This window comes from Prinia subflava, chromosome 1 (assembly GCF_021018805.1).
Source record: "Prinia subflava isolate CZ2003 ecotype Zambia chromosome 1, Cam_Psub_1.2, whole genome shotgun sequence".
Taxonomy (NCBI): Eukaryota; Metazoa; Chordata; class Aves; order Passeriformes; family Cisticolidae; genus Prinia; species Prinia subflava.
The window spans coordinates 109,375,854-109,389,227 of NC_086247.1; the positions used below are offsets into that span (position 1 = coordinate 109,375,854).

Genomic DNA, 13,374 nt, shown 5'->3' on the forward strand with positions numbered 1-13,374 from the left:
CCCATTGATGTTACCACACCAAACTCTTGGTTGAGATTTCTCTTGTTTTCTGTATCATAATACAAAGCTGCTTATTACTGCATAGGTGAGATGGTGAGACCATATTTACAGATATTAGAACAATCAGCTATTTACTATTAGCTCAATAGGCACCACAATTTCATCACAAATGTCGCTTTTAGATGAAAGAAGCAGAACAAATCCCCTGCGTAGAGCCCTCAAAAAGAAACTGGGTCAATTTGTCGTTCTGCTGTGGTTAAGCAATTGTTAAATACTTAATTGCACAACAGTTGAATGCAATGGGATTCAAGCGGGTTCTTAAATTTAAGCACCAAATTAACTGCTTTACTGAAAATAGGCCTTCCACTGAAATGCCCAGGAGAAAAACACTTCTGACAGTGGGCTGATTAAGGAATTCACAGAGTAATGCATACTTGGTTAAGTCAGATTTTAGTACTACTTTAATATTCATTTCTTTCACAGGGGAGAAGAAGTATTGAAATGGTCTAAATTTCAGTCTCTCCAGCTATCAACTGGCATTACAGATAAACAAATTGAATAGATGGGCAGCCCTGTCCCTGGCCCTCACCAAACCCAAACACATTTTAACTGCTTCTGCTTGCCAGTGCCTAGTGAGGCAGCCGTGGGAGCTACAGCACCAGTGAACTCACTCCACAAGAGAGAAGCTTTCTGCTTCTACGGCTTCATGAACCAATGTGCTACAGGGGTCAGATGGGTTCCACAGCTGCTAAAAGAGAAGAAGTAAGATTAAGCAGATTCTGCCACAGAATGACAACACTTGGAGCCAGGGAATGCTGCTGTGAGAGTTCAGCTCTTCCCCTTGTGCAGCTGTAGGGGTAAAAACTAACCAACTCTATAGCGAGGGAGTTGCCTGGTGCTACGCTCCTGTGGCCTCACAAATGCATCAGCCAGAACAAGAGAGGCAGTAGAAACAGGACCACCCCAAGAGCAGGAGCCTCAACTGCAGAAGCACAGAAAGGGTTAGGTTGGAAGGGACCACAGTGGGTCAGCTGGTCCAACCAACCTGCACATGGCACAGGATTGCATCCAGGTTCTTGAGTATCTTCAGTGAAGGGGACTCCACAGCATCTCTGGGCAACCTGTTCCAGCGCTTGGTCACCTGTGTAGTGAAAAAGTTCTTTCTCATATCCAGGTGGAACTTCCTGTGCATCACTTTCTGCCTGTTGTCTCTTGTTCTATTGCTAGGCACCACTGAGCAGAGCCTAGCTACATCCTCTGACATCCTTCCTTCAGATACTTATATACACTGGTATCTTTGTCAGTTACAACCTGTCTTTATGTCATCTGGAAGTAAGCAGGGAATTGCATTCTATCCCAGGGTCCTAATTCAGGAATGGAGCTGACTTGGAAACCTGCTCACCATCCATCATCCATATCTACATCCATACCTAATGCATGATGACAGAGGTCAGACCCAGGGAAGCTGCTGGTCTGCTAAGTTCCTATTCACACAGCTTCCTCAAACTAGTCTGGAAGCACCAGTGAGTAGGGCTGCACAGAACACTGCATTTGCGAATTCATCAGGGTTGAAAATTAAGTTGTAAGGAAGAATTCTAAACGTGAAATATTTTAATGACTGGCTCATCGTGTAACCTCGTGAACCCTGTGCCATGGAAGGGATACAATGGGCTGCAAACTCCTTCAACTGGAGGACAGATTACCAAAGACAAAGAAGGGCCCTTGAGCTCTTGTGTCTTAGAAGCTTTGAAGTGTATCCAAACTAGATGTCTAAATTTTGTAACAGCCCAAAATCATTATCACAAAGACTCAAATTTTGATTCATTTTTTTAAAAGAAAATTAAGATAACCAATGACATAGCCCAAATAAAATTGAGACACGGCAACATCAAATATACATTTTACATGTGACCTCTGAAAGCACAGAGGTCAGCAGAAATGCCCATCAGAAGGTCCTTGCTTTAAGTTGTATTTATTCCACATGTGAGTGAGAACCAAAAAAAGAGTCTTATTCGTACTAGAAATATTTACTTGTTTCATTTAGCCTGTCTACACTCTTCCAGCTGGGTAGAGCAGAGAGCTTGCGTTCCTTCTGCTTCCTGGACTGTCCCTTTTGCTGCCTCCGAAGAGCCTCGGTCACAGATGATGCAGGGTCTTGTCCTTTACTGCCCATATCTTCACTAGCCAGGGAGAATGCAGACTGAGACCTCTGTGGGATCAAAAATCAAAGAGTGCAATTTAAAAATAGAAGTAGTTAATTATCTAATTCTTTACCATAATTAGTATTCAGTTACCCACGAAAGTGTGGGATCTGCTAACATCACAAATGGGATTTAATGTATTCAAAAGAATTCAGCATTAGATTGCTTATTTATGTGCATTTCTGATGCTATGCAAAGACGCAGGAAATAGTTTATACTACCATGGACCAGATGGAGAGAAATAATTAAGGTGAAGTTGTTGGGAATGTGCATGGTGAGGACTGATATTGAACTGCTTTACTCAAGTTAGCCAGAAAGGGATCCCATTGTGGTGAGACATGATGATCTATTGTTGGCTCAACAGGCCATCTGGTGTAACAATTTGCAGAAGTTAAAAATTAAAAAAAAATCAAACAGTCTGTTCCCCAGAAACAGATATGCAACTCAACTGATTTTAATGGAGAATTCTGTTTGCTAGGACATATATCCATAACACTCAATATGCTGAGCAGTTTTATGCTGTCTTAGTAATGAAATCAACTTAGCCTACAATTGCACATCCATTTAGTTCTAGGGGGGTCCCATTTCAAGGCATAATAAGGTAAAATACTGTTGTGATTGTTAATCAGCCTGACTGCTACTGAGGGGAACGGACTTGACTTCGGTTCCACATAACAGATCAGATATTTTAGTTTTGACCTAGGCACAGAGAAGTCAGTTGGTTACAGAAGAGACATTTAAATTTGGCCCGCTTTAAAAAGCTTTGAGTCCTGCTGATTTAGGTAGAACTCACACTTGCATATGAAATCACATATGTAGTTCTAGAAACAAGGCTTTCGGAGCTCGAGTCAAGTTGCCTTCCCAGCAGAGTCAGTAGAAGACTCTCTATGCCTGGTTTTCATGTGCCTCAGCTGCTTTGCACAGGCCAAGTTGGCACTCTCAAATTTTTTGCACATTTTCAGTGATGTTCAAATTACAAAAAAAGAACTAAATCTATTCCTCTCAAAAAGGCCAGTCTTTGCCTGTATCAGAGGTCTGCTTTGCACTGGTGCACTGGTGCAGGTGAGGTAAAGGAGAACTTGACTTTCAGCTATTTTCAAGTTCCTTCAATTCCCAGGACAGCATAAGCATCGCTGGGAGTCCTGCTGGCTTGAAAGCCACACTCACACCACTTTCTGGCTGCACCTCCTCTCATCTGAAATGCTCCTCTGTGGGAACCACGTACCATGCCAGAAGATTTAATTAACTGCAAATCTTCCTGTATTCTTGGCTCAGCAGTAAAAGGAAACACAATTAAGCACAAGGGTTTAGTTTGGCTTCTGAATTTATGAAGAAAAGCCAGAATTACTGCACTAGAATAAAATATTTTCTATAACTTCAACAAATGCACAATTTTGTTAATCTTGTCCATACAAAGACACAGGTCCTAATATGATGCATTGGAGTATTTCTTTTTAAATTTAGAGATATTACAACAAACTCAAAAGTGATTTTACTATAGGGAATCTTTCAGGTGCATCACTTTTACAAGTCAGCCATATTCAAGTGTATATTTGGTTTGTTCCAAACCTTGAACTAGATTTTTCACTGATCAAGATCATCTGCATCCTTCTTAATCCTGAAAAAGTAATAAAATAATTTAATGCAATGCATACAGGTACATAAATTGTTTCATTATAGGAAATTTGCTCATGAACTTTGATTTCATCCTGGCAGGATAGGTGGACAACATAAACAATTCTGCCATAAATTTACCACCTGAACTGTGCTGAGTTCTAACTGTCCTGTGGTTCACTTCACTTCATGGTAAAGCTAGAAGTATGAAACTTGCCATGCTTTCAATAAATTAGCCCTGGTGTCTGCCACAGCTTTTGAAATCTTTGTGTTGAAGTTGTTAAACACTGGAAGCAGCAAGTTGTTGTGGCTGTCCATGAATATTCTCTGAGGACACATTCTTTTTCCATATACATATAGCAAACACGAGAGAGAAGAGATACTGAAGACCCAGAAGAAGGAATAGCCTACAGTTGCCTACAGTTAAATCAGTGGTATCTATTTTCCCTTATTACTCAAAGAATTGGATTTTTAAGAAGAACAACACCAGGAAGAGCTTGAGTAGTCCGTAAAACAATAACTGGGACTCTGATATCTGTATGTTTGACAGCTTTCCTGTTTAAATGGCAGCTTCCTGTGTGCCTGCTCACCGTTTCATAAACCTCACAGTGAAGTGATATCATTGCAGTGACAGCAGCGTCTGCTCTTTGCTCTCAACTCACCTAAGACCTGCCAGCAGCTTAACCTGACAAGGCAGAACTTGGCAGGGGCTGCAAAACCTCCTGAAGAAGCAGGGCACTCCTGCCCCCAGGCTGATGCTTTGGCAGCAAAACTGCAGCCAGCAGTGCCCGAGCGGTTCGAAGACCGCTCAGGTGCATGCACACTACAGGGCAGATAAAGCTTTCAGAAGGACTAGGAGAGACACAACAGCCTGAAGGAGTTAAAAAAGATAAGATGAACAGCCTGAAGGATGAAAAGAGCTGAAAAACAAGGAAGCACAGAGAAGAAGTAGACACAGTCCCATGTGGTGTAGTTGCCTAGTATCTGAAATAAGCTCAACCAAACAAGCTTATATAGCAAAAAGCTGATTTTTAAAAATTGTGTGCTAAAACTTTTGGGTCAGATCAGAGGGAATCTGCTCTCCATAGTTACTACAAGGTCTCTGTGGAGCAGAAAATTGGTATTAGGCAAGAACTCCTGCTAAGAAATTTTCCCAGGAAATTCAGTTGAAATACAGCAAGGGGTAAAGCTTTTGGTGCCTCCAAAGCTTGGCTTGAGGCCATCCTCATTATTTTTCTACACTTTATGTGAATTTCTGATAAAATTTGTCTTGGACTGCTCTGCTAGAAGTACCACCTCTTCTCACTGAGGATAGTTCAATGTCACAGAAGGCTCAAGGAGACAAAAGTAATGGCATGATAACAGCTTGGCTGCACCCCTGTATTTATTCTGAAAAAGGAAGATGCTGTTGAACTCGCACTCTTCACTACTACATTTGCAGTTGTCTTTAGTTCTTGTATCTGGAGAGATTGAAATGATCAAGAAGTACCAATATTCTAATAAGCTCCAATTCAGAAGAATAAATAAAAGTAGAGGATTAGGCTATTTATTGTTCTGAAAGTTAGTTTTAGGTAGGGATGGAGTGAGAGATAGAAGAATTGTGTTTTACTCAGACAAGCAGGAGTGGAAAGAAAAGAATAAACATTTCATCCCTGAGCAGTTCAAATCACTGGTAGCACTGATAACACAAAAAAGGAGTGCCAACACCCAAGCTTGATGTAGGAACAGGACAGAAGCACATCCTGGCATGAGAACAAAAGAGTCTAAATTGACTGTATTTTTCAGAGCACAAAAGCAAATGTTTGTCTACAAGTTAATCTCAAATCAATTAGAAGTCATTAGATCATAACTCTGTCTGAAATGCAGATGACCTCAAGACCTCTTTTTGTTGTTTTTGCAAATAAATATTTAGTGTGAGGCAACACAGCAGAAGCCCTAATCTTGGCATGCACATTTGCACCACCTTAAATATCCTACTTCTCTGTGGGGCGATTTCACTGCTGCATTGATCTGTGCAGGCAGCAGAAGCACACATTACTGCACTGCATCAGTGCCTCTCTTCTTCACAGAAGTAACAGCCCATCTGTAGATCCACAGGGGACATCTTTCCCTTGGGGACATTGGTATGGGAAGCAAACCACTGAAAATAAGGGAACAGACTTGAGACGCCTGCCTGGGGGCTGATGCTCCAAGTGGTTTCCCTGTGAATGGATGCACGGAAGTACTTGAGGTAAGGCTGCCTACCCTGGCAGGCTCTTGGACCAGTTACTTTTGGAACAAAGGATTTTTACTGGCCAAGTGAAGGAACCATGTCCCTCAAGCTTTATCAACTGCCTACATGCTTGGACTGCAACAAGATCTCATGGAAGAAGAACCAAAAGTATTAAAAAAAAAATACAGGAGCCTAGATACAATTTTCAAAAGAAGGCAGGAATGTAGGAACTTTGAGTTTGATTTATAAAGACGTGAGATGTCAAGGAAGCAGCTAGAGACACTTGGCGTATTTACTATCCAGAAGTTTTTTTCCTTAGGAAACAAAAACCCCAACCCATCTGTCAAGTGCTGTTTTAGGTGTATTTATGTGCTACAAATGACAAGGCAGCCCTGCAAGTTTGCAGTCGGACACTGCTGGTTTCTGCAGTAAATTGGTGCATCAGCAGATGGCACTGCAGCCCCGCAGAGCATTTGCTGTGCTCCACACATACCCTACAGAGGTTGGTGCTGCATGCTGGAGTGCTGGACAGTGCAGCACAGCTCACAAAATACAGCTGGGGTACTGAAAGGCATTTCCAGACACTTGAGTTAGATGAGTTCACCACCAAATCCTGCCTCGTGGCATCTCCTGTGACATATTTGTTTCAATTACAGAGACATTACTATCATTTTTTTAAAAATCCCTCTTCAGGGATTTCTGTTGCATAGTTTATAATACCTGGATGGAGAGAACTCAGCCTTCATTCTTCACTGAACTAGAACTAAAAGGAATCACCCAATTCATTGATGGCCTTGTATAAAAAAATAAGAAAAGTGGTTTCTGAAGATTAATGAAAAAAGCAGTGAATAAAAAGTAATCCCATCTTCTATTACTTAATAAATATTCCATTTTCTATCAGTAACAATTTACGTGCTCACTCTTCGGAGCACCAAATAAATAAAAGCAAAATAAGTAACCAAAAGCAAGAACAACTTTAAAAACCAATATAGAGAATATTAAATTGAATGCTGGTAATCTATAGATCCTTTACCTTGAACAATTGCCTTATATGTATGCATAGCGTTTAGAGAGACAACATGAACATTTTGCAATAAAAGATGAAAGAGTATGGGTTTTCACCAAAAGATGAAAAAGAATTCCTCTTTCTCCTAAAGAAAAGCCAAAATGGTAATTCCAAATAGATTCCAAAGGCATTTGATAGGACTTTACAACTGGATCAGACACGTTTTTTCCTCACTTCCCTCCTATTTCACCCTGTTTCCACCCTTACATTATGCTTCAGTCTGGTACAACTAGTGAAACAGTAATTTATTCAGCAATTATTTGGAATAGATCAAGGACTCTACCAGGTTCAGGAGGCACTGGGAACCCCAGGTGCCACAAGGCAGCTGCAGGATCACCACAGCAGCAGCCCTTGCAGGCACAGGGACCTCAACACCCATGCTGAGGGCAGGTACCTCAGGATTTGGGCAGCAGAATCCTGTGCTGGGCAAGCTCTGACCTGAGCAGCTGCTAAGTTGGGCTTTGAGGACTACCTTGTTTATTCAGGGAATCAACCTATAACTGACATATTAAACTCAGATGACTTAAACGCAACCTTATCGATCTCCTCTCCTCCCTTGCAAATTCTGCAGCTATACCTGCCAGTGGTTCAGCATATCCCCTTCTCAGCTGTGCTCTGTGAATATAATCAATGCACAGAAAGAGCCAGCAGGTCTGGTAGCAAATACAGTAGCAATCCCTAGACATTAACAGCTTATGCATTCTTTGGGAAGAAAACTCCCACACCAGGAAGGAGACAGTATGAGCTTGCAAATGGTGCCACTCTGCCACAGCCTATTTATCCTGGAAGTGGTTTTTGCTCTGCTCAAATGTATGCAGTCCAGACATCTAGCAGTGGGAGTGAAATACCAAGGGTTTCGAGCATCTGTTCCTTAGTTAATCTTGTATGTGGCAAAGGATCTGTTAACAACCTTCTGAAAAAGGGCAAGAACAGGCAGATGAATAGATTTTCACACTCAATTGAAAGAAAATTCCCTCCTAACCACCCCTTGTGGATATCCCAGCCATCAGGGCAAACCTTTGAGCAGCAGGCTGGGAGAAAGCAAAGATGACTGGTCCCTCTCCTGCAAAAGCCTTAGAACATACGTCTTCCTAGGGTCTGCCCAAGCTGGCTTTTTCCCCACTAGTGACAGACACACGCTGACAGCAATGAATTGTTTCCATCCTTCTACTGGCCTCTTAGACATCTGATTCCCTTAAAAACACCTTTCCTTTAAAAAGGCTACAAAAATAATGATTAGTTAATCAAGAATGGGTCTGTCAGCAGGATGAATTGCACAGCTGTGTAGTAATATGCAAAGCCACATTTGGGTGTACATTTATTTTGGTTCAGTTCGGATTAGCTGACCTTGATCAGTTAGATGGAGATGAAGGCAGACAGACAAGAGATTATTCCTCAATAAACACATTGCTGGTGGGCATGCCAGTAGCTCTACACCATCACCTATAGGGTAAAAAGAGGGGAAAAAAAGCTGGCCCCATGTGTGAAAGTGCTACTGCATTGCTTGCAAGGAATTTGTAAGCAAGCAATAATGGGTATTTCATATTGATCCCCGAATATGAGTATAAACATCCTTTTATTGTACTTACGGGCTTAACAATTTACGAAAGTGCCAGGGGCAGAAAATAGCATAGTTTGATCAATGTAATGGATTAATGTGAACAAGTCTATTGAACTTTATGGAACAGAAGCTAGATATACCAATACAACTGCAATCCACACAGTGCCTTTACAAGGTACCCTTATGCATTTAGCCATTATTGCTACTCACATGTTCACCCAGAGCGCATTCTTTTTCCCTCCTCCCATACTTTGAATGTTGTATGACAAGTCCTGAAAAAACCTAAACAAATGAAATGAAGAACAAATAGGGAAGGTATTTCCCAGTTTGAAGACATTGAGAGCTCAGTTAGTATCCTATAATGACAGTATTGCCATTTTACTTGCAGAAGAGAAAGAGTAACAGCAAAAGGCAGATCCCTGGTTCTGGTGTAGGACAGGAGGATTTTGCTTTGCTACTCGCACACCTCTCTGGAAGAGTGCTTGTGTATAAGAGGGTAGGGGGAGGAGGTGAGTTGGCACCCATGTTTCAAGTCTAACTACAGCCTTACACATAAACACACCATTTTTTTCAAGTGAATACTCTTCACTAAACACAACTATACCTTTTTTATCCAACTCTAGGTGTCTCAATTCCCTGCACAACTTTTCATGTCCTGTTCTGACCCTCATCTACAAAGCTGTGCTCAGCACAGCACTCACCCATCAGAGAGAATCACTGTATCTCCTACTAAAACACCAGAGGAAGCCTGAAGTGTTCTGCATTTATTTACTTCTTCCTCTGGCAATATACATCCTGATTTAATCTAAAAATAAAGTAAGGTTTGTCAGGCAGCCTAGCTCTGAGCATCACAGGTTTTATGTTAGACCTGAAAATTCTGCAAAACCCAGGAATGTATTACGATAGCATCTTTAAAACAAAATAAATCTGAAAGAACAACATATGAACTTAATTATTTGGAAAATAACATTATACAGTGACCACCCTTCTCCATCCTTTCTACTACTCCCTTTCATGCCTTAAAACCTACCTTGGTTTGCTGACAGTAATCACAATGCAGCTGAATGTAGGCCTGAATGGGCTTGATCATGTACCTAGCATCCAAAACGTCTTGGAAGTTTGTCAAGTGCATGGACAGCACCGTGAAACCAAAAGTAAGTAATCTTATGCTAGAGATACATCTCAAGAGGAATTACAAACTCAAGCCACACAAACAACTTTAAAAGGACAATGCTGCCACATTCAGCCTTGCACTGATTATTTAGCGACCTGAACCTTAAAATCTGGCACTAGTTGCTGAGTCAGAATCACAGACTAGTTGTATCCTATCCTTCTGCAGCAGCGGAAGGAGGGAAATCAACCAGATTACCATGGACAGAGCCCTCTTAATCTGAAATCCAGATGGTTTTTGCAGTGAGATTACAATGTTACAGTGTCATATGTGGAGTCAACAGATGCCAGTATTATCTGTAACCTGGAAAGTATTTAGAGAAAGTTAGATCTTCAAATAATAAATATTAATGAAAAAGACAAATCATTTTTAGAGCACCAAGTGCTTTTCCATCTCAAAATGCACTGTTCTTTCCCATTCTGTGCAAAGAAGATGGTGCTGCAGTTGGCTTCTTTCAAAGGAAACAATAGAGCAAATAACTTGTTGGGATCCAGCTGATGGGCTTCTGGCTGAATGCACACCTGCCTCACTGGAAGTAGGTCCCAGCAATACATGCCATGCAACCTTCTGATGCCAGCTCTTGCATAAAAGTAAAAAGCTCCATCTTCCCTCTGACATGACACACTTATTTGACATAAATATGATGTTTCTGATGCAGTCAATGACAGGTAGGAACTGATATCAGCTGGTACCTACAGTGCTATGCCTCCCTCATCTGAAATCGCTCTCCCACTGTGCTGCATGACTGCTAAACAGGATTCCTCCTCAAAAAGGTCTTCCTCAAGCAATTTTGTTTGAGACAAACATAAAAAGGTAGAGAGCACCTGCAAAACCTCCTGGGATTTCCAAAGCAGTGCTACATCTCAAGCTTGTGGAACCTTCTTTCTCTTTAAAACAAATCAAATGGAATAAAAAAAAGGAAGAAAAAAATAAACAGTTGTCAGTACACTGTGGACCTTATAATTAGCTTAACCAGTATATTTCTGCTTCCTCTGAGGTGCATCATAATGTGTATTTAATGAAATCCTCCTTTTCCCTATATCCCTAGCTGTTTTATATACTATAAATTATGGATGAGCTTCTGTTTATATATGCAATCTTTATGCTGTAAAATAAAGACCACTAATACAGCACTTAAAACACACCAGGGTGCCTTCACTCCATCAGTGTTTAAATGGGACACAATTTGCCAACTGGTTGTTTGCTGTCTGGCTGGCAGTGATGTACGGCGGACAAACCGGACTGAGAGAGCGGAGAAGCATCCACCCATTGCTCTGCACTCTTCTTATCCCAACACTCCACAGCCTTTGCTTACTGGTAATGAGAAACAGATGGTGCCATCCATCTCTTTTTACAAGATGAGGAAATAAAATATTCAGCCCTGTTTCACTATTTTTAGCCTGGGCGAGGGATGTCAAAAAATCTAAGAGGGGAAAAAAAGGAGACAATGTCTGTAGCTACTAACACACCGTAGTACTGCAGTTAAACAATCAATACTATAGTTTGGAGGGGAGAAGTGAGGAACTTATTATTTAATTACTTTTTCAAAGTAAGTGGTTTTAAATGAGCAGGGAGGTAATGCAGGGCTTCCAGAGACCTCTGGAAGTTTCTGGCTGATATGGATGAGTTGCACACAAGTAGCTGTGATAAAAAGAAAAATTGCTTGGCAGGTGAAACCTGCAAGGTGATATCTGGGATTATTACAGCATCTCCTGACTCTGTAACAAGTGACTTTGGTAATAAAAAGCAATGTAACAATAAACATGGTTTTCTAAAGGCCAGTGTTACAGCATGTAATTGTCTTGTGTTATATATTATTAGTTTCATTGTGCTAGCAAAAGCACATTTATTATCTTCTGCACAGAAGACAAAATATTTCCTCAAAGAAAAATCTTCAGTTTTAAATTATGAAATTCTGATTGGCTTAAAATTTTCTATCCTTACCTCCCTTTCCCCCATGTCTGTCTTCCTGTTAATCATGTTTCTTCTTTCCTTTTATTTAATCTATCCTGCCTCTGGTACTTTGTTAGCCTGGTACCAAAGAAATACTTGAACAGGGGAAGTTCTAGTTAAATAACTTTTATTGGGAAACAGATTCACATATATAACTCTGACACAGTAATAGTATTCTTGGATAGCTTTGATAGAAAATAAATGAAAACTTGTTTTTCTTCTTCCTTCCCCTGGCATTGTTGTGGCCACTGCGTCTGTCTACAAACACCTTGGTTGCACCAGGAACACCCGTGTAGTAAATCTGTCAGCAGACCCCTTGTTAGCTGTGGTGTGTACCAATATTAAAGGTTTTATCATTAAAGGCAGATCTCTGCCTAAACTAAGCTATCACACACAGATCAACATTAGGATGTATATACACAAATCAAGAATTTGGGGTTTTTTCAACAGAATGTCATCAGTTAGAAACTAAGAAAACTTCACTTATTGTAGTGGAAGACTTGCTGTTACAGACTTGGACTCAAGAGTTCCTGAGAAGCAGTAAGAAGCTTTGCCTGAAATGGGCATAGGGTCTCTCTGCCAGCTTCTGTAGAAGCTAGGTTTTGTTTTGGAAAGAAAAAAAAATCCAATTCTTTTGACAGAAAAGATGACTTTCTCACATGATTATACAGAAGAGAAAGTGATGTGGTTTAGTCCTGCAAATCTACTGACAGATGCATGCTTACCATTTGTCGCCGAATGAAAACAAAGTGAAATGGAAAACAATCTCAGGAAAAGGAATTTGAGTTGTTTCAGCACTGTTGATGAGAATCACACAGGCTGTAAATGCTCTACATTTGCTCTGCACAAATTGCCTTTGAGTAGACTTTCCAGCAGGCCCAGGTTCTGTGACTGTATTTGTGCTAACAACCTAACATAAGTGCAACTATCCTAGCTACGGAAATGACTGGAGCTATACTTCCCTTACAAGGGTGTCTGCTCATACTAATAAAATTCTATTCAGAACAAAGCAAAAATAAACATATACACACTTCAAAGGAGAAAAGAATGAGATAACACAACCCCAGCAAAGCAAAAGGCAGAAACTAAATTTATGGGAGAGATGACACAAGTCACAGCAGACAGCCAAATTCATTCGTGTTCCTTAAAGCACGGTGGGAAGACAGTTAGAACAAATGGTGAAAAATGTGGCAAAAGACCCTGTACAGAGGTAGAGTGTTCTTATGAAATACTGTCTGGATCTCTAGTACTGACTGATGGCTACAGAGGTTTTGAAGTTGTTTGCATCTTGGTGTGACATTTCTGCTTCCCCAGTGCTTTTCACAAAGTCTACTATTACTCAAACCAATGAGCCTCCCTCTGGCAAAAAAATCAGGACTAGATTGTTACTTTAGAAGAGAATTTCAAAATGTGTTGAGTTCAAAGTTAACTCTCCAAATGCTGAATGGGCTTCTGATATAGTGACAGAGGATCTGAACAGCATATTTCTCTAAGTCCTGTCCTTAAACTTCAGAAAGAAAACTTGTTTAAGTCAGACACAAAATTAACTCTCTCTCTCCTGGCTTTTATATTTCACAAACAACTTGCCTAAGAGTG

At 40.7% G+C, this 13,374-nt stretch overlaps 1 protein-coding gene across 5 annotated transcripts in view; it reads right to left on the bottom strand.

Moving 5' to 3' along the window:
- The window catches only part of MYRIP (myosin VIIA and Rab interacting protein), a 211,077-nt gene that overhangs the window by 34,814 nt on the left and 162,889 nt on the right, over positions 1 to 13,374 (bottom strand). For 3 of the 5 annotated variants that reach the window (XM_063407319.1, XM_063407349.1, XM_063407310.1), the window contains exons 9-10: positions 2,032 to 2,209; positions 1,046 to 1,141 (exon numbers count right to left, since the gene is read on the bottom strand). In XM_063407319.1, coding sequence (XP_063263389.1) covers positions 1,046 to 1,141; positions 2,032 to 2,209 — 274 coding nt within the window. The remainder of the gene's footprint in view (positions 1 to 1,045; positions 1,142 to 2,031; positions 2,210 to 13,374) is intronic. The other 2 variants (XM_063407338.1, XM_063407330.1) reach the window with 1 other exon arrangement.